General features: G+C 35.9%; 1 protein-coding gene across 1 annotated transcript; it reads right to left on the reverse strand.

The window, feature by feature from the left end:
- Positions 1-237: 237 nt before the first annotated feature.
- LOC141445548 (glucose dehydrogenase [FAD, quinone]-like) lies at positions 238-19156 on the reverse strand. The gene is given in 5 exon segments (XM_074111383.1): positions 238-1903; positions 1906-2487; positions 3554-3690; positions 4569-4732; positions 19023-19156. Coding segments are annotated over 4 exon segments (1863 nt in total). The 5' UTR covers positions 4729-4732; positions 19023-19156; the 3' UTR covers positions 238-919.
- Between the last annotated feature and the right edge of the window lie 2207 nt (positions 19157-21363).

The following is a 21363-nucleotide window of genomic DNA, read 5'->3' on the forward strand; positions in this document are numbered from 1 at the left end:
ATGTTATATTTCTAGCACGCGTACATGTAGGTATAGCCGAGGAAACTGAATCACGTACTGGTACTGGGGTGGAACCGTTGTACTACCCCGTTGTACGTTGTTGTTGTTGTTATGTTGACATCCCATACATTTGCCAAAGAAATCATAGCGAAATAGATCACGAAAAGGTTTCACATTGGATTTAGTTTCCATGGCTGTCTATGAGAAATACGGCTATTGTGGTCTTGCCAACCAAAACATGTTTTTTTTATATATACTATCAAATTATGTGCTCGTAGAACAGTTTAAACGGTCCGCACGCAGCGACGGCTAGCGCGTACACTGAGGCAACTGCCAGTTACACTCGACTTCCCCGGCCCCGCGACAATATCAGTGCCGCGTATAGTGGTGCATGTCGGTTGCCTCAGTATACGTTGTACCGATTAGCAAAACGGTGTTAGATGCATTCATATACGTCACTTTATTTCCAAAACTAATAGGAATATCCGTCCAAATTTTTTGTGGTAGGTAAATAAGGAAATATTAATCACAAAATTTCAAAAAAAACTAAAAATCAGAAATTTGTCACTTGTACCAGTATACGTAGGAGGTATCGATATGTACAGAACCTTAAAAACAACTTTTTGCGAATATTTATTTGTAAACACATTTGGATTACGTTTTGTTTTGCCTTAAGCTAGTCGCTGTAGTAGCTGACAATGATTCTAACGAGCAGTGATCAAAGCATTTTAATGATACCTACAATCGTAACCATTTCCTTGTAAAGAATAATTGAAAAGCTGATTGTATAAAAGAGTTGACAAATTTGCAACTTCATCAACGAGGTTATTTGCCCATTTAAGATTAAACTACGAGTAGTTTGACATTCGTGTGCTGTTATCGTGTGCAAGTGCTCATATTAATGTTTAATAACAAACATTTACTTCTTCCATTGCGAACTCCAGTCCTGTTTTATCATATCCGAACCTTTTTCAGCTATCATTATCGTTGGCGTATTGATATTTCCTCCCGTTATAATAGGCATTATACTAGCATCTATAATTCTTAAGTTTCTTATTCCATGAACTTTTAATTCTGGACTCACCACTGAAGTTTTATCTTCAAGTGGCCCCATTTTAGCAGTTCCAACTGGATGATGAGTACTTGTTGACAGGTATCGAGCGATACACTTATAATACTCATAACTTTTGAATGCAAAGTTTTTACACGATCTGATGGGCAAATGTTTTAACATTATGTTGTATTTTTGCATATTCGGTGCCTCAGCTAACCGGGAAAGTTTTTGCATCGCGTAAGCGTACAATTCTATATCTCGGCTGTCATTAAAATATAAGGGGTCTATTAAAGGATAATCCCAAGGATTCTTGCTTCTCAATTTTATCCTCCCTCTGGATTCAGGATACAAGCATACCGTGTAAATATCAAGCAGAGTATGCTTTTCGTTAAGTTTTGCCATTAATTCTACAATTTCTTCTTTGAAGTTATAAAGTTGGAAATTATTAGATATTTTCAGAGAATTTTTTGCTGATAGGGATATTGTGTATTCGACATTAGCAATGGGATTATTGAAATCAAATACGTTAATAAATGCGTGTACTTCGCCAGGCCCAACGTTTGAAAGGGGCCCAACTTGTTTCATGATATCTTCTGCCACTGAAATAGTGTAATTCTCTATGTTTGTAGCTGGCAAATTATTCAACAGAAATATATTATGAACTGTTATCGGATCTTGAAGGTTATATCCCACAGGTAAGTCTTTGACAATATTTATATTAAGGTCCTGTAGATGACTTTTAGGGCCTATACCAGATAACATTAGTATTTGCGGAGTACCAATAGCACCTGCAGATAGGATAACTTCTTTTTTAGCATAAAAATATTCCGCATTATTCACTTCTATGCCAATAGATCTGGTATTGAACTCATCAAAATGATTCTAGTGGCTAAGGCATTTTTAATGACATAAAGGTTTTTTCTTCTTTTTGCTGGTGTTAAAAACCCTCGAGCAGTACTCATTCGCCTACCATGAAGAACTAGTGCTAATGTTTTTAATGCTCCTACGGTGTGTTTCCCGGAGAGGTCTTCATATGTAGGAATGCCAATATATCGAAAAGCTTCTAAAAGTTCGTCACTAAGATGATTATGACCCCTGTGTTTTGAAACTGGAAGGGGGCCGTATTTGTAGTGATACTTTATTTTTTCCTCTTCAGGAATATGAGGATCTAAAATCTTTTCACTTTTCTTAAAATAAGGTAGTACTTCCTCGTAACTCCAGCCTGTGTTGCCTAGAGCACTCCATCTATTGTAATCTGCTGGATTGCCCCTGAAGTAGACCATGTTGTTGAAGCTGCCGGTTCCTCCGAGCATTTTGCCTCGTGGCCAGTAACATTTCCTGTTGACGGCTCCTAGGCACGCATATTGTTGAGGATCTGAGTTATACTTCCAATCAACGTCGGAGTGAAATAAATTCAGCGCAGCTCCGATTATCTGAAATTGTAATTGACAAATAAAGCTGTATAGCAATACTTCACCTCTATATATTTGGATAGGTACATTTGGGTTCGTTATTTAATTGAAAAAATTTTTAACAAAAAAGTAAAACCGACTCCAAAAAAATAAAAAATAACAAAACATGACCGACTACAAAACCCTTGAAAATATTTTTCTAGGTAGGTACCTACTAGCTCGAAGTCAGTGCCTCAGCACGAGCCAGCAGGAATGGAACAATAGTCGTCTACCTCGGCTGCTCTAAACTGAATTCAAGTATAGTCCTCACCTACATACTATGGGTTTCAATCGATCCTGCTGGGTCGTGCATCGACTTCGAGCTAGTAGCTAACCTACCTACCTAGAAAAATATTTTCAAGGGTTTTGTAGTCGGTCATGTTTTGTTATTTTTTATTTTTTTGGAGTCGGTTTTACTATTTTATTAAAAAAATTCTTTATTTCTCACTTTTTACATTTCACAACGATTCCATGAAGCCCAAACACGGCTTAGTTACGTTGTTTTATAACAGAGTTCCGTTGCCTACCTTCCGGTTTCGGCATCAGATCAGTTCGAAAATATCATTAACTTAAAGCTCCTTCTTAGTCACTTATCTAGGTATATTAATCATGATCGTTTCGGTTTGTCTCATGACGAGCGAGCATTACTTAGCTTTGACGAGTTCCATTGGTTATCTACGGTCTTCTTCATCAGGTCCAGTTTACCAAATGATACTTTCTGAATGTAAATGCTTATCTTAATGCTAAAAATGCCAAAATCGCTATAGGTTTGCCTATAAAATTTGAGGTTTGCCTTTGATTTCCCTAGGATCCCATCATCAAATCTTGATTTGGTGACAATGGGACTAACTCAGAAGAGTACCCTTTCGAATAAGAAAATAATTTTGAAAATCGGTCCACAATTGACTGAGTAATCGGCGAGCATACATAAAAAAAATACAAACATTGGAACATAGAACCTCCTTCTTTTTGAAGTCGGTTAAAAATTGACCAAATTTACTTAAAAACAAATATATTCAAATTCATTTAAGAATTTGTGTTAAGTTACCTCTGTTCCAATTGATGGGTTTCCCCCGGCTTCAACCAGGAGGACCTTCCAATCGGGGTTTTCACTAAGCCTGCCCGCCACTACAGACCCAGCAGTACCAGCACCGACCACGATAAAGTCGAAGTCATCAAAATTATCTGTGAATAAAAGAAATCCACTGGAGTCGGGTCACCAAATGTTTGGCAGCTAGTTTCATGAGACATTACGGAAAATAATCGCTTTTTCATGAACGCTTTTTGTACACTATTGGCATAGTTGCATTCATTATGTATTGCCTTGTTTGGTTCTACTTGGATTTTATATTCACTGGTTTAAGATCACTATAGACAGAATTTCAAAAATATACTCTCTGATTTTTGTATTTATTTTTAGGGTTTACCTGATAAATAATAATTTCATATAAATAGATAGTTGAAAAAGAAACCGCAAATTATGAAAATACTGTATCGAGAATAATTTATTGAATCAGGTGTTACTATGTGGAGGTCCATATCAGTGAAGTATAAACATTAATCAATGAACTAAAAGAATTTCTTTGCTCACCCGCGACCTTGTGTCAAACTTAACTGTCATAAGGTCGCGGGTGTTCAATTTTTCTATTTAGTGATCTGTTTGCGAAATATTCAACTTTAAAGTGCAATTTTTCATTAAAATCGATCGCCCCCCCCCCGTCCCCCTCTTAAAACTAAACTATTATTTGATTTCTTCGTAATGGCTACGGAACCCCATCCTGAGCGTATCTGACACGCTCTTGGCCTTATTTGTGTAAAAGTTTCTAATTTATACGGTACAGTTTCAGGTAAAGAACCACAGCTGATTCGTTTTTTTTTTAAATTAAGCTGGTTATGAGAAGAATGTGAGATATTTTCACGGGGACGTATCTGAATATCGAAAATTAATATATCTAATATTAAAAGGTATCGAAAGTCGGTTAGGATAGGTTCGATATTTTGACAGTCGATATTTTAGCTATCGATATTCCAATTTTCGATGTTCAGATACGTGCCCTATTTACCTCTCAAAATTTCTTCTTTCCTGTCGGGTGGCCACTGTTCAGGGGTAGTCAGGGCGCAGGCTGCAGCCATTAGCGCGTTCATTGCATTTAAGAAGACTGATCCATTGTAGTGAGCATCTCCACCAAAATACGGTGGATTTTCACATACCAATCCATCCATTGGACTGAAACCAAAAAAAAAAACTTAAAAAAAGAACTTGTTACGCTTAGCGGCCAAAGTGTGTTAAGATCTGGGTGCATCTATTTGAGATTCTAATTATAATCTAGTTTTGCCTTGGAAATAATGTAGTTGTAATTATTGTCTAGTTAAGTACTGTCAGATGCGTAAATCTACATAAACAGACGAAGATTGTTATTTAACTTAACACGGTACCGTACCGCATCGCTGCGCTCAGCTATTTCCACCAGAGCGGTGCTGTGCGAGGATAGGTAAATGAAGCGTTTCTATTGGTTCACAATAAAACATATTCTTCGCAACACATCATATACGGTACGGTAGGTACTTTGTTAAATAACAACCTTTGTATGTTTATGTAGGTATAAATTATACACCGCTACTGGTATCGCTCTGGTGGAAACAGCTAAGCGGAGCGAGGCGAGGTAAATGAAGCGTTCCTATTGGTTAATGAAAAACACATTCCTCGCGACACACCCTTGCACGTCTCTGGCTGAAACGCAGCCTAAATCGGGGTGTGTGTCTTTTATCAATAACTTAATCTTTTTAAACTTTTGCTATTGTCATTCTAAAATATCACCTTGGGTTCAAGAATACCTAAGCTATCTATTTAGAGCCCTCGCCCACGGCGACTTTTTGTAGCGATGCTGTCGCGCGTTTTTTAAATGCTCGACAGCATCGCTACTAACGCGCGTTAGTCGCATTGGTTACGCGCTACTAACGCGCTACAATATCGCGCCTGTATCAATGCAAACGCGCAATAGTTTCGGACGACATCGTGGACAGAACGGAGGGAGGGTGTGAAGGGAGGGTGAGTGAAGCGCGACAGTAGCGCGTTTGCATCGCAACTGAATCGTGGTTATGTGGGCGAGGGTACAAAGCTAGCGACCGCATCGCGACTGTATCTACGCGAACGCGCGACAACATCGCTACAAAAAGTCGCCGTGGGCGAGCGGCCTTAGACTGCTAAAATTACTTCGACGTTTCGACCATGTTGCAATGGTCGTGGTCATACTTTGGTCACAGGTACCGGAATTGGTAGTAAAGTACCTAGAATAAAAATAGTCACAATTAAATATCTCCGAATTAAAAAAAAAATGGAGGTGACTTTAAATAAAAAATATGTTCCGCTGCAAACACAACGCAATTAACACGGATTTCATAGCTATTTGTGTTGTATTTTTATTTGACACTTTTAATTGCAATTAAAATCCAGTTACGTCCCATATCAGAAACATTCACGTTAATAAATGTCACAGTAGCTTTTTGACAAGGGCGGCGGTTGTTAATTGCGACAAGGTCGCACATGTATCATTTTTTATAAAGGTGTGATTTCGAAAGTGACTGTAGACCGCAAACCGCAAACTTTTGACTGCAACGTAGACTGCAGGTAACTGGTTTCTATGAATTTGCATGAAATACATTCGGATAGTTGTGTCACTGTCGCGTCTTGAACTTGCTGCCAGCTTTCCTATTGTATTTCATAAAAAATCATAGAAACCAGTACTGTTGCTTGCAGTCTATCGCTGCGGTCTGCAGTTTGCGGTTTGCGGTCGCCTTCGGAATCATACCTTATTAGAAATGGTTCCGTAGTTCTCCGTTTTTTTTTATTCGACTGGTTGGCAAACGAGCAAGTGGGTATGTATAGGTTAGTTATCAAATATAGGCAAAGAGTAAAGAGTAGAGTAAGAGTAAAATAGAATAAATTATGTTGACGCATCTGTTAATAAGAGCCAATTAATAGTTCTTGTTATTAAACAGCTGAAAGTTGTACAGAACTGTTGTAAATATTGTTCGCAATAACACAACCAAATTTTTTTTTCTCACCTGTTATTTATTTCTTTAATGCAATAATTTAATTTGTAATAAAAGTGGTCAATTTTTTGTTTTGTTCAACACTTAGTCATGTGGGGTAAACGTACGCCACTGGTAAGTGTACGCAATCACATACATTTCGGGCTGCGTACGTTTACCCCACATGACTCTAAATTTCCCATCTTGTCTACCTAAATGTACTCTAAATGAACATGACTGTACAGTTAGTTGGCTTTAAAAGCATATTTGGTAAGCAGGATCAGGCGTTCCAAATAGTGGCGGTCTTAGTTTTAGGTGGTACTTTTGGAGCCAAAATAAAACCTTTCTTTCTTTCTTTCTTTTCTTTCAAATTCCACCGTTGTCAAACGCGTCCACGCGTGATGTATGTAATTGAGATGTTTGATACCTTGGCTCCGATACATCTTTATGTTGACTGTACAGATTTTTATAACACGCGAAGCGCAGTCCTTGACAGCACGCGTAGCGTTTACTATTTCATTTTAATTATTTTAATCTTATCGATATTATCTATACTAGAGTTTACCCGCGGCTTCGCACGCGTAAACTATTCGATCTGGTAGTTACAAGTGAAATTCCGGGATTTTTCAAAATTAAAATTAAGAACAACTATCCCTAGGGAATATTGGAATAAAAGTATGCCTGTGTTATTTCAGATGTCCAGCTATCTACGTACCAAATTTCATCTAAATCCGTCCAGCCATTTTAGCGTGAAGGAGTAACAAAAATACACACACACACACACACACAAACAAACTTTCGCATTTCTTTTACCTAAGGAAATTGCAAAGTTCCCGCGGGATAGATATAACACTAGATCGATTGAGTAAAACCCTTCAGTTCAAAGCAAAAAGCTTTCACAGTTCTTAACTAATTGTGGCTACTTACTTTTTTGGCTACTTTCATTTACCTACACCAATTTTTTTCATTAATAAAAAGCTACACTGTTTTGACTGGCATGCGCTATGCGCTACTTTTATCCCGCGAAATTATAAAGTTCCCGCGGGACATGAGTAACTGTTTTTATCTATTTAAAAAAAAATATTATTGAAAGAATTTTGAAAATCTGCGCCGAAGTTAAATGCACTTATTTTTATTCCGCGGAAATTTTGTATTTTTTCGAAGAAAAGATAGCCTATGTCAACCAGGGACGGTGTAGCTTACTATCGGTGTAAGGATTTGTTTAATCAGTTCAGTAGTTTCAGAGATTACCCCCCACAAACAAAGTTTAGATATTTCCTTTAAATTTCCTAAATTTCCTATCGGTGCTGTCAACCTTTGATGAGTTCTCTTATGAAAAGACGACTCTGGCCACAGCATCAGGTAGTATCTATGATATAAACGCATTGTCCTTGAAATTGAACAATCACGCAAAGTTTCTTGTGTGTGCCAGTGACTTTTGAAGAGTTCCCTCCTACGGAAACGATCCTGGCCGTACTTTTATGATGTCACTGCCAGATTATTGTGTTGTCACCTGATTAACATAATATTTTAATAATCTAGTTTTATTACTTTAGCTTGTGCGTTTTCTGGTTCAGTTAGTATATACAATCCTCTATATTTGTTTTATCCCGTGGGAATTCCGGATTTTTTTTGAAACAGTTTTACCTTTTAGTATAACCGACCTGCATGGCAAATTTAAAGTAACTATCTGCTACTTTGAAACGAAAATATAAATCCCAATTATTCCCTATTCCTTGAGAATATCATAAAATCCTTTTTTAGTGCGCGTCTACATCTATTAAGGAACATATATTCCAAATTTCAAGTATGTGTATTTCAAGTGTGGAGTTTCGAAGGAAAAACTTTATCTAATCTTAACAAAGAAAACATCTGTTACATCTTTTATTTCTCTTCACGAATTTATTCGCAAAGTTTCATAATCATAACATTAAAAAATAAAGACTTTCTTATATAAATATTCATCTCCCTTTTTACCCCCTCAGCGGTGAAATTTTTAAAAATAGTTAATCACGTATTCTCTTAATTCTATTCGAGAGTAGTTCATTTAGTTTAAGAATCATAGCTTCAAAAATAACGTTTATTCTAATGCAGACTTCCATCCCCCTTTTAAACCCTTCAGGGGTAGAATTATTAAAAAATGTGAGATGCTTGTTCTTTTATTTGATTTGAAGAAAGATTTCTCTAGATTTCGTAATCCTAACTTAAAAAAGTAACGTTTTCCTTATACAAATTTTCATTCCTCTTTTTACCCCCTTAGGGTTGAAATTTTCAAGTGGTGAATCACGTATTCTCTTAATTCGGTTCAAGAGTTATTCACAAAATTTCAGAATCATAATTTCGAAAATAAAAAATTCTCACACAAACTCCCATCCCCCTTTTAAACTCTTTTATACATTGAAACACGTATTTGTTTATTTATCAAGTTTCTAGGTCCAGCGGTTTAGGCTGTGCGTTGATCTATAAGTCAGTCAGTCAGTCAGTCAGTTTCTTCTTTTATATATATAGATAAATTTATAACACTATGCAATTGTTACAAGTGAGATAGGTACCTATCATAGAAATAGCAATCCATGAAAAATTAAAAGACAATAAATTAACACATTTATTTGCACTATTACTGCTAAATTTTCTCTCAATCGAAAGGAATTCGGTGTACAACTTTTTCATAAATCCCATTCTTTTCTCGACTTCCGTACGGCACGGGTGGATTTAAACGTCTGTGTTAAAATGGCACGTTTTATGCATTTGTTGTGCTATCTTATATTATAGTGTCATACTTGATCTGATCAAATGTAGTTTCTTCTTATTTGACTGTACTTTTGGTTATACATAAAATGTTGCAAACCAAGTGGAGATTATGCTGGCGATACGAAACGCCTGTAATAATTTTATGAGCAAATTCGTCTGCGACAGATTTCTAACACTACATTGTTTACCCAAGTAACATTTTGGACCTATAACTTAGGTTTACATCACAAAAAGGTTTTAGCGGTGACTACCCGTTGTATAAAAGCGTTTGGTAACACGTTCTTGCTCTATAAGCTTAAATAGCCAAATTATCATATTAGCTCTTGATGTAAAGGTTTACATAACCATTTTATATAGCCGTTATAGTCAGGTGCTATAAAACCTCAAATGTAGACAGTACAGAGCAATATTACTGTATAAAAGTGCTTGAAATCACTACTATGTATCTAATTTGTGCTACAAAGTTTCCCTGATAACCGCTATAGATATTGCGTTTTAGCAGTGACGAACACTCAACAATACAAAGATTTTACGATATTGTGGTTCCACAAATCACTGCTATAGTACTTACATGATACTTTAATTGTCATAACGACGCCGTAATAGAGCGGTTTTGCTTTATAATCGATTTTCAGGTTATTTTTATAGCAGTTAAGTGTTTAAATTGTTCTTGAATCCCTATTATAGTCTCATTGCGGCAGACGTCACTATGACTCTTTTATATGGCCGAAGTTCTCTGTAATGGTTTTGGTTGTTCTTTTAAAACACAACAGCGCACGTAGCTGACTTTTTATCTCCTTTATAGGATAAATAAGGCACATAAACCAAGGAAACTGCTACTCTTAAATCATAATTTTGGCCTGTAAAGGCTTCGTTGTATCTTGCTAACAACGTAATACCAACATGGAAATGGACTAACCTAAAAAGTGCATTGAATATTGTATATTAAAGGGCTGTTTCAACATCCATTGATTAGTGTTAACTGGCGGTCAGGTGTGATGCCGTCTCCTTCTATTCGAACAAAACAAATAGAGACGGCATCACATTTAACCGTCAATTAACACTAATCAATGGATGGTGAAACAGCCCCTAAGTGCGTTAAACGAGACGTATAATGGATATTAAATCGTGGAAAGGTTATAAACGTAGTGGGACGCACAGAAGAGAGGTGCAAAAACAATATCAGGAAGTAACATTAAATAAAAAAGTTAGTAACAATCAATGTGAAGTGTGGATATCAAAATGTATATCTAGCTAGCTATGTCAGCGTTAACGTATGAAAAATGTTTTGTTTGACCTAATAGTTTTTTGGAGACATTTAGTTGATCATAATAAAAATTTGATGACCGTATTTGAGCGGTTGAGACAAGTGAATTTGAAGTTAAATCCGCATAAATGCAATTTATTGAAGAAGGAAATTTTAGATTTGGGACATGTTGTAACTGGCGATGGCATTTTGCCAGATCCAGAAAAAATTAGGGTAATGAAAGAATATACGGTACCAAAAAACGTAGATGAGGTAAAAAGATTTGTAGCTTTCGCCAACTACTATAGTAAATTCATACCAGATTTTGCGAGGAAAGCTTACGAACTTAATAAGTTATTCAGGAAAAATCAAGAGTTTATTTGGAACATTAAATATCAGACTTCATTTGCAACACTTAAGTATTTATATCGAGCACTATGGAACAGGTATGTAAATTATTAAAAATAAGCAAACTACATTCCACAGCGTACCACCACCAAAGCATTGGGGCATTGGAAAATGCACATAAACATCTAGGGGCGTACCTACGCATACAGACCAACAATCACCCAGAGTCATGGAGTGATTGGTTACCATATTGGTCATTCGCTTATAATACGTCTGTTCACACAAAGACGGTTTACACTCCTTTCGAGTTAGTTTTTGCTAAAAAAATTAACCTACCTAGTAATTTAAGTAGCAAGCAAGTTGATCCCATTTACAACGCCGATAACTATGCATTAGAGCTTAAATACAGATTTCATTGTCACAGGAGGAAGCTATAGATTCATTACTTAGAAGTAAGATGATAAGAAAAGTAGATATGATAAGTATGTAAATCCAAAAACATATAAACCTAATGATTTATTATTAATTAAAAATTCAGACTGTAATAAATTGGACAGCGTGTTTAACTGTCCATTTATAGTTGTAAAGGATGATTCACCTAATGTCCAAATATTGAAAAATGGTAAAGTAGAGTTAGTACATAAAAATATAACAAAATTATACTGATTATTCTACAGAATTATTCTGAATGTAACGTGTAACTTAGCGTAAGTACGTATAATTTATATTTACTGTTTAATCGAAAAAAAATACTGTATTTTTTTTCTCACTTTCGGTGGGAGACGTAGTGTGAAAACAACTTATGAGTATATCGTCACTACTTTTAAAAAAACTCGTAGCTCAAAATAGATAATTTTCTGAGTGAACTTTATAGACCAAGGTTCATTTTTGTTGACATATTGATTTTAGATACGAGATTTTTTCAAAGTCGTGACGATATATACCTTTGATTAGTCTTAATAAATCAGTCTGTAAACGATCATCGAGTTGTTTAATTGTCTCTCCTGCCCACCTCCTTACAGCATTAAAAATACTAAGTAAACCTTATACTATTCTATCGGTAGAACTTTGTTCGCACATACTTTATGCAGTATTGATCGTTTTAATCAATGTCTAAATAAGACAACAAACTTACCACGATGCAAGATACAGTAGGTTTATTTATTTTTCTTCTTTTTGGGTTGGGTTACTTCACACAGCAAAATCACTCACTTGCCGAGAAAATGATTGAAAATTGCGTTGTATAGGATTCGCGGACTCTATTATAGATTAAAATAGCACTAAAATGGAATCACGAACGCTACTACAGTATAAAAAACACTATAATAGCGTTAATGTGCCACGAATGTCAATAAATTGTCATACGAGTCACCATTATACATTAACTTTTTAAATCTAAAATGTCACGACTAACACTGCTACGGTTCCACTATATCAATAAATGGAGATATAACTGCGCCAAATCAGCGTTACTTGACCTTCTTAGGTCTTTTATAGGGCCAATGTTGGTGTTTGAGATACGTTCTATTGACTGCGATAGAACAAGAAATTGTTACTTGGGCAGGATGCACAGTAAACCAACTTTGGACGCTTAAATCAGCCATTGCCTTATGAATATGAAATGTTTTTTTTTTTTTTTGACTGGATGGAAAACGAGCAAGTGGGTCTCCTGATTGTAAGAGATCACCACCGCCCATAGACACCTGCAATACCAGGGGGATTGCAGATGCGTTGCCAACCTAGAGGCCTAAGATGGGATACCTCAAGTGCCAGTAATTTCACCGGCTGTCTTACTCTCCACACCGAAACACAACAATGCAAGCACTGCTGCTTCTCGGCAGGTTAAATGTAACTGAATATCTACTATAAATTAGTTTTCACTTCTCATAAGTTCTCATGCTCGTAAAGTTCGTATTTATGCTGGATCTAGGCGACATAAAATGACTTTTTGTGCTCTATATTCGAATCCAATGGAATTAAGCTATCTGGTAAACAAATGTGGTAACTGACACTGACACCGACTTGTCTGTGGCGCTAGGATGTGAATGCAATTTAAGATACTTTAATCAGCAGTGAATTATTATTTTAAATTTAATTATATTTCATTATTTAAGTATTTATTATTTGTATGTTTATAGTTATAATAAAATAGGTACTTAGTAGCCAAATTAACATACAAGTTTGTTTATATATAATCGCTTTTTTTAAATAAATGGCTTCTGAGTTCTGTCCAATGGGGCAAAGAGTCAGAATGGCGGACGTACCATTATAAATATAAAAATGTACACCCACAATATACTACCTATTTAGTTCCTACTTTAAAAATAATCGTAGCAGCCCATACATGAAGTTATTACAATGTGGAGGTATGTACACCAGCCGTCCTGAATACCGTACAGAAAGCAAATTTGTTATAAACCTTTTTATTTATTTATTTTAGGGATAATAAATAATTGTACATAATATATTACAATGTAAGTAACAATAAAGTGTTACTCTGTGTACAATCAACGACATTATCCACAGAGTACTGTGAAACTATAATCGGTTGTCAAACATCGGCCTGCTGTACATTTAAACTCAGATCAATTAAGTAGATATAGATATTACATAACTTAACTTAATTATATATTATATCGTTTAGAATCTAATAGATACTAATTAACTTTATACATTGCTTTGATGCTAATGCTTTTATGAGACAATCTTTGAATTTGTATTTTAATTATACAAAATTTATAAAGATTAAATTTTAGAAGAGCTTAATTTATTATTAGGGTAACCTATTGATTATTGACAAATGCTATTACTCGAAATAACGAGTCATCCTGTATATGTGGCATAAATGTATGATAGCACATTTAGTAGACTAACGTGACTTCTTCAACTTTTAGAATCGCGATATCTCAGGAATGGTAATTCTTAGAAAAAAGGTTGGTTCAATCAAATAATTAATTTTGTAGGTACAGCACTAAAATCCAGAGACTAAACAGACTTCGGTGAGTAAAAAATGATCATGTCAATGCGCAAAATTGTTTTGTTTACAAGATTGGTTAATTCCATTGAATTCGAAATTAGTGCATAAAGTAAAATCTTCGTCTAAGACCAAGGCAATCAAGTGTAAACAGCAACGAACAAAGATGTTTCTACATGTTTTTTTTATAATTTTTAATTTATATAAAACTAAAAATCAATCAAAATAGGTCAATAAAACTAAAAAAAATATATTTATAATATAGTAATACATGATCAATAAAAGGTACATGGTAAATGAACAATTGTTTCCACTGTTGACATTTCATTTCCTCGCCATCGAAGTGAAAAGCAGAGTTTAATTAATGTCATTTTAAAAAGGATTAAGGTTTGTTCTCGCAAGTTGACACTAGCGTTTAAATAAATAATTATTGATAAATTCCTCGTAAATCTTTTACAATCAAAATATAAATTTGAGTTCACAATTTAACGGGTTGTGACAGGGTTAATTTTATTTTCATCAATATTCTGCTGCCAAACGTAATCATGAGACTGAGTTATGGAACTTCATTGCATTGACCATAGAACCTCCTCGCGTTGGTCATGAATTAGTTAATCTTTAGTGCTACTAATCAATGTTGAAGGTTGAAACTTGAATCTTTTAATAATGAGGTAGATATCTGCAGGGCTACTACGAAACTCGAAACTCGAAGTTCGTGTCATGCGGTCCCTCCGACACTTATACTACTACTCTCTGCTACTTATACGAGAGCGAGAGGGACCGCAAGACACGAACTTCGAGTGTCGAGTTTCGTAGTAGCCCTGCTGCTGGGCTGCTTTTTTTCCTATCACTTTGGAGTGTAGACGAAAAAAAGTTATCTCATGGGGGGGAATAGTAGCAAAAATGACCAGCTATAAGTGGTAAATAGTAGTTCCAAATCTCAGCAGAGTGGCGGGCGATGCAAGAGTATCAAGAGTAGCCAATTGCTATTTGATGAAAACATTTTTTTGATTATTCCTGAAAAGTGTAGTTTAGCGATTATCATTATTTTCGCCGGTGTCAGCGATTTCACGTTCTACAAAATTATTTAAAAAAAAAAGTTAGCATATGCAATTGTTTATCCATTTACTTCCCGCAGCGACGCGTCCTGCGTTTCGTTAAAATTCTTCTTATCCCAATAAATCTCCATGATTTTTTTCGTAGCCAATCCATTTTTGCCGACCGTTGTTTATGCAGTATCTCGCGGTGTACATGCATTTAAATTGGATTTTAACAATTTCGATAAACATTTTAATAGAGATTACTAATCATAGGCACTGCGATAAAAGAAGCAATTAGTTACCCTGTTGTTACCAATTCAACGCAGATTATATGTACATGCATACCTAAGTTAAATGTACATGCATGTACCTTCTTACTTTTCTCTGTAAACTCGGGACAAACTTACACTTAAGTTCTCATTAAGTATTTTCGTTAATATTGTATTATTAAGCTACTTTGTATTCAGATGTTATAAATATAATTATAATTATGGTAGGTACGTCGCAGTCTCAATTGGTAAAATTGTTAGTATGCTAATAAATTGATGAGGCTCCTTGTAAAAATGAAGGAGCTTCGTGACATGATTGTCCCCAAGCGGTAATATCAAGTGCTGTTGGCAAGGTTCCTTTTAGAATATTTAAAAATATTAATAAACCTTCTTCTTCTTGGATTCTATTTATGTCCTTGATGATTTCTGCTGCATGCGTTAGCGTTAAGAGTGGATACGTTTTTTGTCGGTGATGATAATTGAATTTTATAATTATGTAAGTAATTTTGTCGCCTGCGATACAAGAGCATCTTAGATTTCTAGTTCAGGCAAGTGTTATAATAATAATAATTTATTCGTAGTGCTATATGTATTGTTTAATATTAACTTATGGTTTTAGTTTAGGTCTTTCAAAAACATTGTGGGTTTGTGAAGATTAATTTTAGATTTTAGGGATTCGTTTGCAAAATATTAATCTTGAAAGTGGCACGCCCCCTCCATAAGCTAAACGGCTGGTTGGAAAAATCAGAAAAAATCATATTGGTAGTACATATAACAAGAATAATATCACAATATAGTAGGTTTTAAATAACAATTAGCAAGTGTAATTGTCAATAAAAAAAATGAATATATAATAATTGGGGTGAAGATTTTCATATGCCTGGGGAGATTTTTGGACACAAATGGCCCAAGACCGAATGGAATGGCATGCATTGGAATGGAAGCGACTTACACTCAGCATTAGGTGGATAGTGATTAAAAAAGAAGTCGATGAAAACTTAACAATTGAATAATCTACATATAGGCACGAAACTACACTGCGCGTGGACACACGCACTGCAGAAACAGTTTGCGCGTAAAAATACACCGTGTACATAGGCCCTAAAGGCATTGGTGGGTTTAATTATGGCCATTATACTTCTCCAGGTGATATAACAAGTCGATACCTAATTACTCACAAGTTAAGTAAGTATTGTTACCCTGCTGGCGTTGGCACCGAACCGGTAGCACAACAACGACAATAAACATCAGCCGAGCTATGAAATGGAACCCGTAAATTGATTTTAAATCAATCGGTCGCAGTAAATTAAATGTTATGATAAAATAATTTATCGCGCAAATTAAGCCTTACAATATTTAAATTTATTTATTTATTTTATTATTTATTTAATTTAACGTATGGATTACACTAATAATAGTAATAATACTCTACATACATACATATACATACATAAAATCACGACCTAGTCCCAAACTAAACAAAGCTACTAAACTAACTAAACATACTTAAATATATATAAACACCCAAGACTCGAGAACAAACGTTAGTATTTTTCACACAAATATCTGACCCGATCGGGGTTCGAACCCAGGGACCTCAAGCTTCGTAGTCAGTTTCTCTAACCACTGGGCTAACAGGTCGTTTTAAATGTGTTTGTTATTCCAGACTGCTAGCTATCTACACACCCAATTTCATACAAATAGGGGCAGCCATTGTGGCGAGATGGAATTACAAAAAGTCAATTCCCATGGGAATTCTTAAAAAGTTACATCGCGGTTTTCCAATGATTATGTTTTCAGCAAATTCAGGAATATAATATTTTGCACGCTCATTAGAGCAGAAAATAATAGAATGCAAGCATATCTATATAAAATCTTATGTTATCCATATTCCATTTCATTTCATTGCCATTTAATTTAATTTAATGAAAAAGCTGCGTTAGAACCAACTGTGCCTAATTCCATGACTCTAAACCCAGCCGTTCGAGATTTTATTCCAATTTCGTGGGAATACCTGAATAAAAGGTAGCTTTTATGTTATTCCGCTGTCTACACACCATCATCCATCAGTTGTTTTAGCGTTAAGTAGTAACAAACACACACACACACACACACACACACAAACTTCGCATTTATAATATTAGTAGGATTTATTTCGGACAACATGACCCATACAATAAATACTTTTAATATATGCCTTTTTAATATAATATATTTGCAAGGTCCGTCCGGATTGCTGCCTCCATCTTACCCGCTAATCATGTCAGTAAGCTGCAACGCTGCTGCGTTCCCGCATAGACAGAGTGACAACTGGTAAAATTACCGAGACATAAGGTAATCTATGTTAGCCTTATTTTAGCTAGCAATGCATTTGTAATCATCTCTGATGATGATGAACTTTATTCTCGTATGTCACCTGAGGCCGCATTGTCAAACGCGGGACTAGCCATTGCATTTGCTATCCTTTTCCGCCCTCATCCTACTCCATGTGACAGAGAGAAATGGTGAACACGATTGAGAATCCGAGAGCGTTGCACAATGACGCCTCTGCTTTCGTAAAAAAAACGGCTAAGTTCGAGTCGGTTGCGCACAAAATTATATTTATGTATTTCCAGTGTTAGCAAAGCCCCTCGCCTAAGCAAAATGTACGCAGTGTGGGGTCATTTTTGATGGTTACTGATATAAATAGATAGAAATAAAATAATATGATATTCTGACTTTTTTTGTTATATTTTTTTTGGTAACTCATAACAAATTTCCAGTTTCTAGGACAACCGAAAGTTCCCTATGTTTTTCGGTTACGATAATCTGTGCGAAAACTCGGTTGATTGACTGTGTTGAATTAGAATTTTGATTTTTTCACAGCTTAATGCGGCAGCAGATTTGAGTAGGAAACTATTTGATATGAGATATTAATTTCAGCTTCATACTCTTCGTACTTACACGTACTTGAAATAACCTAACCAACTAACAGGTGGAAAACCCCCGACATTGTCACTTCAGAGTTTAATATCTCAAAAATGGCTTAACCGATTTTGATAATACATGTCTAAGAACCATCGCTAGAAAACCTACTTTAAAATAAAAAGACCGTATTAAAATCGGTTCACCCGTTTAAGAGCTATGGTGCCAAAGACAGACACACATAGCGGTCAAACTTATAACACCCCTCTTTTTGCATCGGGTGTTTAAAAAGGGATCATGATAAATAGACAGACGGACAACAAAGAATCCGCAAACATTAAGTGTAACATAGCATAAGGGTTCCGTTTTTTCCTTTTGATGTACAGAACCCTAAAAATTATATTATATTCAAGATATCCTGAAATTCAACTACGGGAGACCTAAGGGTTTTGAGGTCATCTTCGCTAATTAAAGGTAAGGTTTCAACTTTTTCCTGTAGCCAGCAAGCGAGGTCGACTTAGAGGGTTGAGCCACGTGCCAACCAGGCCAGCAGATGTGTCGCGACACCTGCCCCCACATCACCCGTCACTGTCTACGCCATATTAATCAGATACATCCATCCCTTTCTTGATGTGCTTATTTTATGTAATTTATACAAAGTGGCGGTAACTAGAATGGACCTTGAGGCGGTTATAATGGACAGTACATTGGCTGCCTATTAATTGCCCATATGAAGTCACTGTACCTAACCACCTGTCTTCGAGACTAATGCTTGGTTTTATGTTTATTTTAATTTATACAGATTTATTAATTTACTGATCTAAAACTACAAGAAACAATTTTTTACCGCCGCACACTGTCGTAAAAATTAAAATGTTATAAGTCGGACCGCTTGTGTATGTATTCTAAGCTGTAATGTCATATTTTGAACATGAAACTACCGTGATACTCACTCATATTAAATATATTGACCCGGATAACTCACGTCTTAAATCGAGTTTAGCTCGACATGTTTCGGGCTAATCCGTAGCCCTTCCTCTTAGGAGCAACGCGACTCGGCGGCTGCTGCAACATGCGCACTGCGCGCCTCCGCTCTGCTCGCGCGACTGATTTAAGACGTGAGTTATCCGAGTCAATATATTTAATATGTAATGTCATAGCTTCAAAATGGATGAACTGCTTTTGATGCGGTTTTAGAATTGAAAATCGACCTAGCTTGGTCTTATTTGTGGGAAAACGCTTACTATCGATTTTTTGCACGAGCAAAGCTCGGTCGCCCAGGAACTCAGGCTTAAAATGTGATCAGCGAATCGTAAACAAAGTAGGTAGTAGGTAGGTACAAATGTCACAGTGTAAAAAAGTAACAAATCTAACAACACACGAGTCGCACTCAAAGCACCCCTCCGCTCTCGCCAGCTTATTTATATGGATAAAACTATAAGTTGATTAACTAATTATTAGGAAAGGAAACTATAAGGAAGCGCTGCTCGAGTAAATTGCTCAAAAATGGATTTTGCCGGAGTCAAAACTACTAATTCTATTTCAAATATTACTTTAAATTAGGTTAGTTACAGAAAATACGAAAAGAACTAACCTAACCAACAAAAAGTTGAAAAACCCCCGACTTTGGCTTTCTTTTGGCAATATCTTAAAAACGGCTGAACTGGTTTTGATAAAACATGTCTAAGAACCATCGCTAGAAAACCTGCTTTCAAGTTAAAAAAACCGCATTCAAATCGGTCCACCCGTTTAAGAGCTACGGTGCCACAGACAGACAGACACACACACACACACACACACACACACACACACACACACACACACACACATAGCGGTCAAACTTATAACACCCCTCTTTTTCCGTCGGGGGTTAAAAACAAGCACACTGTAACATTTTCTGTTCCTCTTTTATACTCGTATTAAGCATAGGTTCTGTAAATGAACCCGAATGAGATTTTGTACTGCTTAGGTAGGTACCGGTTATTGTGAGCTGGTGTGAGTGCAAATTCTGTAGAAATTCTGTACATTGTTTGTAGTTTAGTTACTGAATTTATACTGTGTAAGTGTGAAATCAGGAATAAAGGAGGGAAACGAAAGTTGTGTGTCAGGGTTGAAGCAGGTGGAAGGGTCGGGCTTTTTACTAGTACAGTCACCAGCATTAATATCTGCCACAGCGGAGCGTGCAAAAATATCTGACACGTCCTTCCGGCTGTAGAAATAGACACGTATCAGATATTTATACACGCTTGTTGTGTCAGATATTGGTGCTGGTGACTGTACCGAAGAAAGTTAAAGTGTGTCGTTGGTAGAGGAACTGAAGGTAATCTTGTGCTACCCATTTAATTAAACTAATATTTGATTGCCATTCGAGGGTTTCCTGGTCAAACCCGATAATTAGAAATAATTGACTGTTGAAAAAAGAACACTATTATGTAGAAGTTTAAATTCTAAATTTATATGAATTATTAGATCGAGATACTGGGTTTGACCAGGGAATCCTGGAATTATTTTTATTATCAGCAGTAGTTTAAGAAATGTGGGTTCGCAAACCGACCAGAGCGTCCGAAAAACTTTTTTCACTTCTCATGCTTGTTAAGTTGGTATTACATATTTATGCTGGATCGTGGCGACATAATTCATTTTTATGGTCTAATGAGTAACATTAAATCTTCGCCTAAGACCAAGGTAATCAGGTGTCAACAGCCATAAACAAAAAAGTTTCTATATTGTATTTTTGTAATAATTTTTATTTTATGTAAAACTAAAACTCAATTAAATCAATCAAAATAAATAAATAAAAATAAAAAATTATAATTATATAGCAATGCATGAAATATAAAAGGTACCTAGTAAGTGAAAAATTGTTTCCACTGTTGCTATTTAATTTCCTCTCAATTAAGGTGAAAAGCAGTGTGTAAAACTCGAGCATTTTAATGCTATTTAGTGGGTTTACCCATTTTCCCCTCGACGTGTCTATCCACCCTCGCCTATTGTTTTAACCTATTGCTAAGCGAGTCTTAACTCATCTCATCATCATCAGCCTGTAGTATCGACTACTGATATATGTAGGACTCCCTCAATGAGCGCTAAAGCGCACTGTCTACCAGCAGCTTTTTGCAGATAGTTCCACCTGGTTGGAGGGCGTCCTACACTACGCTTGCCAAGACGCGATCTCCACTCAAGCACTTGTTTAACTCTTGACTGCATGAACACGCATTTTTTGCATAGACGTAGCTATCGCAAGGTCGCGCGGGCGAGCAAAGGAAGTAAGTGTTTTAGTTCATTGATATGAGT

The sequence above is a fragment of the Choristoneura fumiferana genome, chromosome 2 (genome assembly GCF_025370935.1).
Source record: "Choristoneura fumiferana chromosome 2, NRCan_CFum_1, whole genome shotgun sequence".
NCBI classification, from domain to species: Eukaryota; Metazoa; Arthropoda; class Insecta; order Lepidoptera; family Tortricidae; genus Choristoneura; species Choristoneura fumiferana.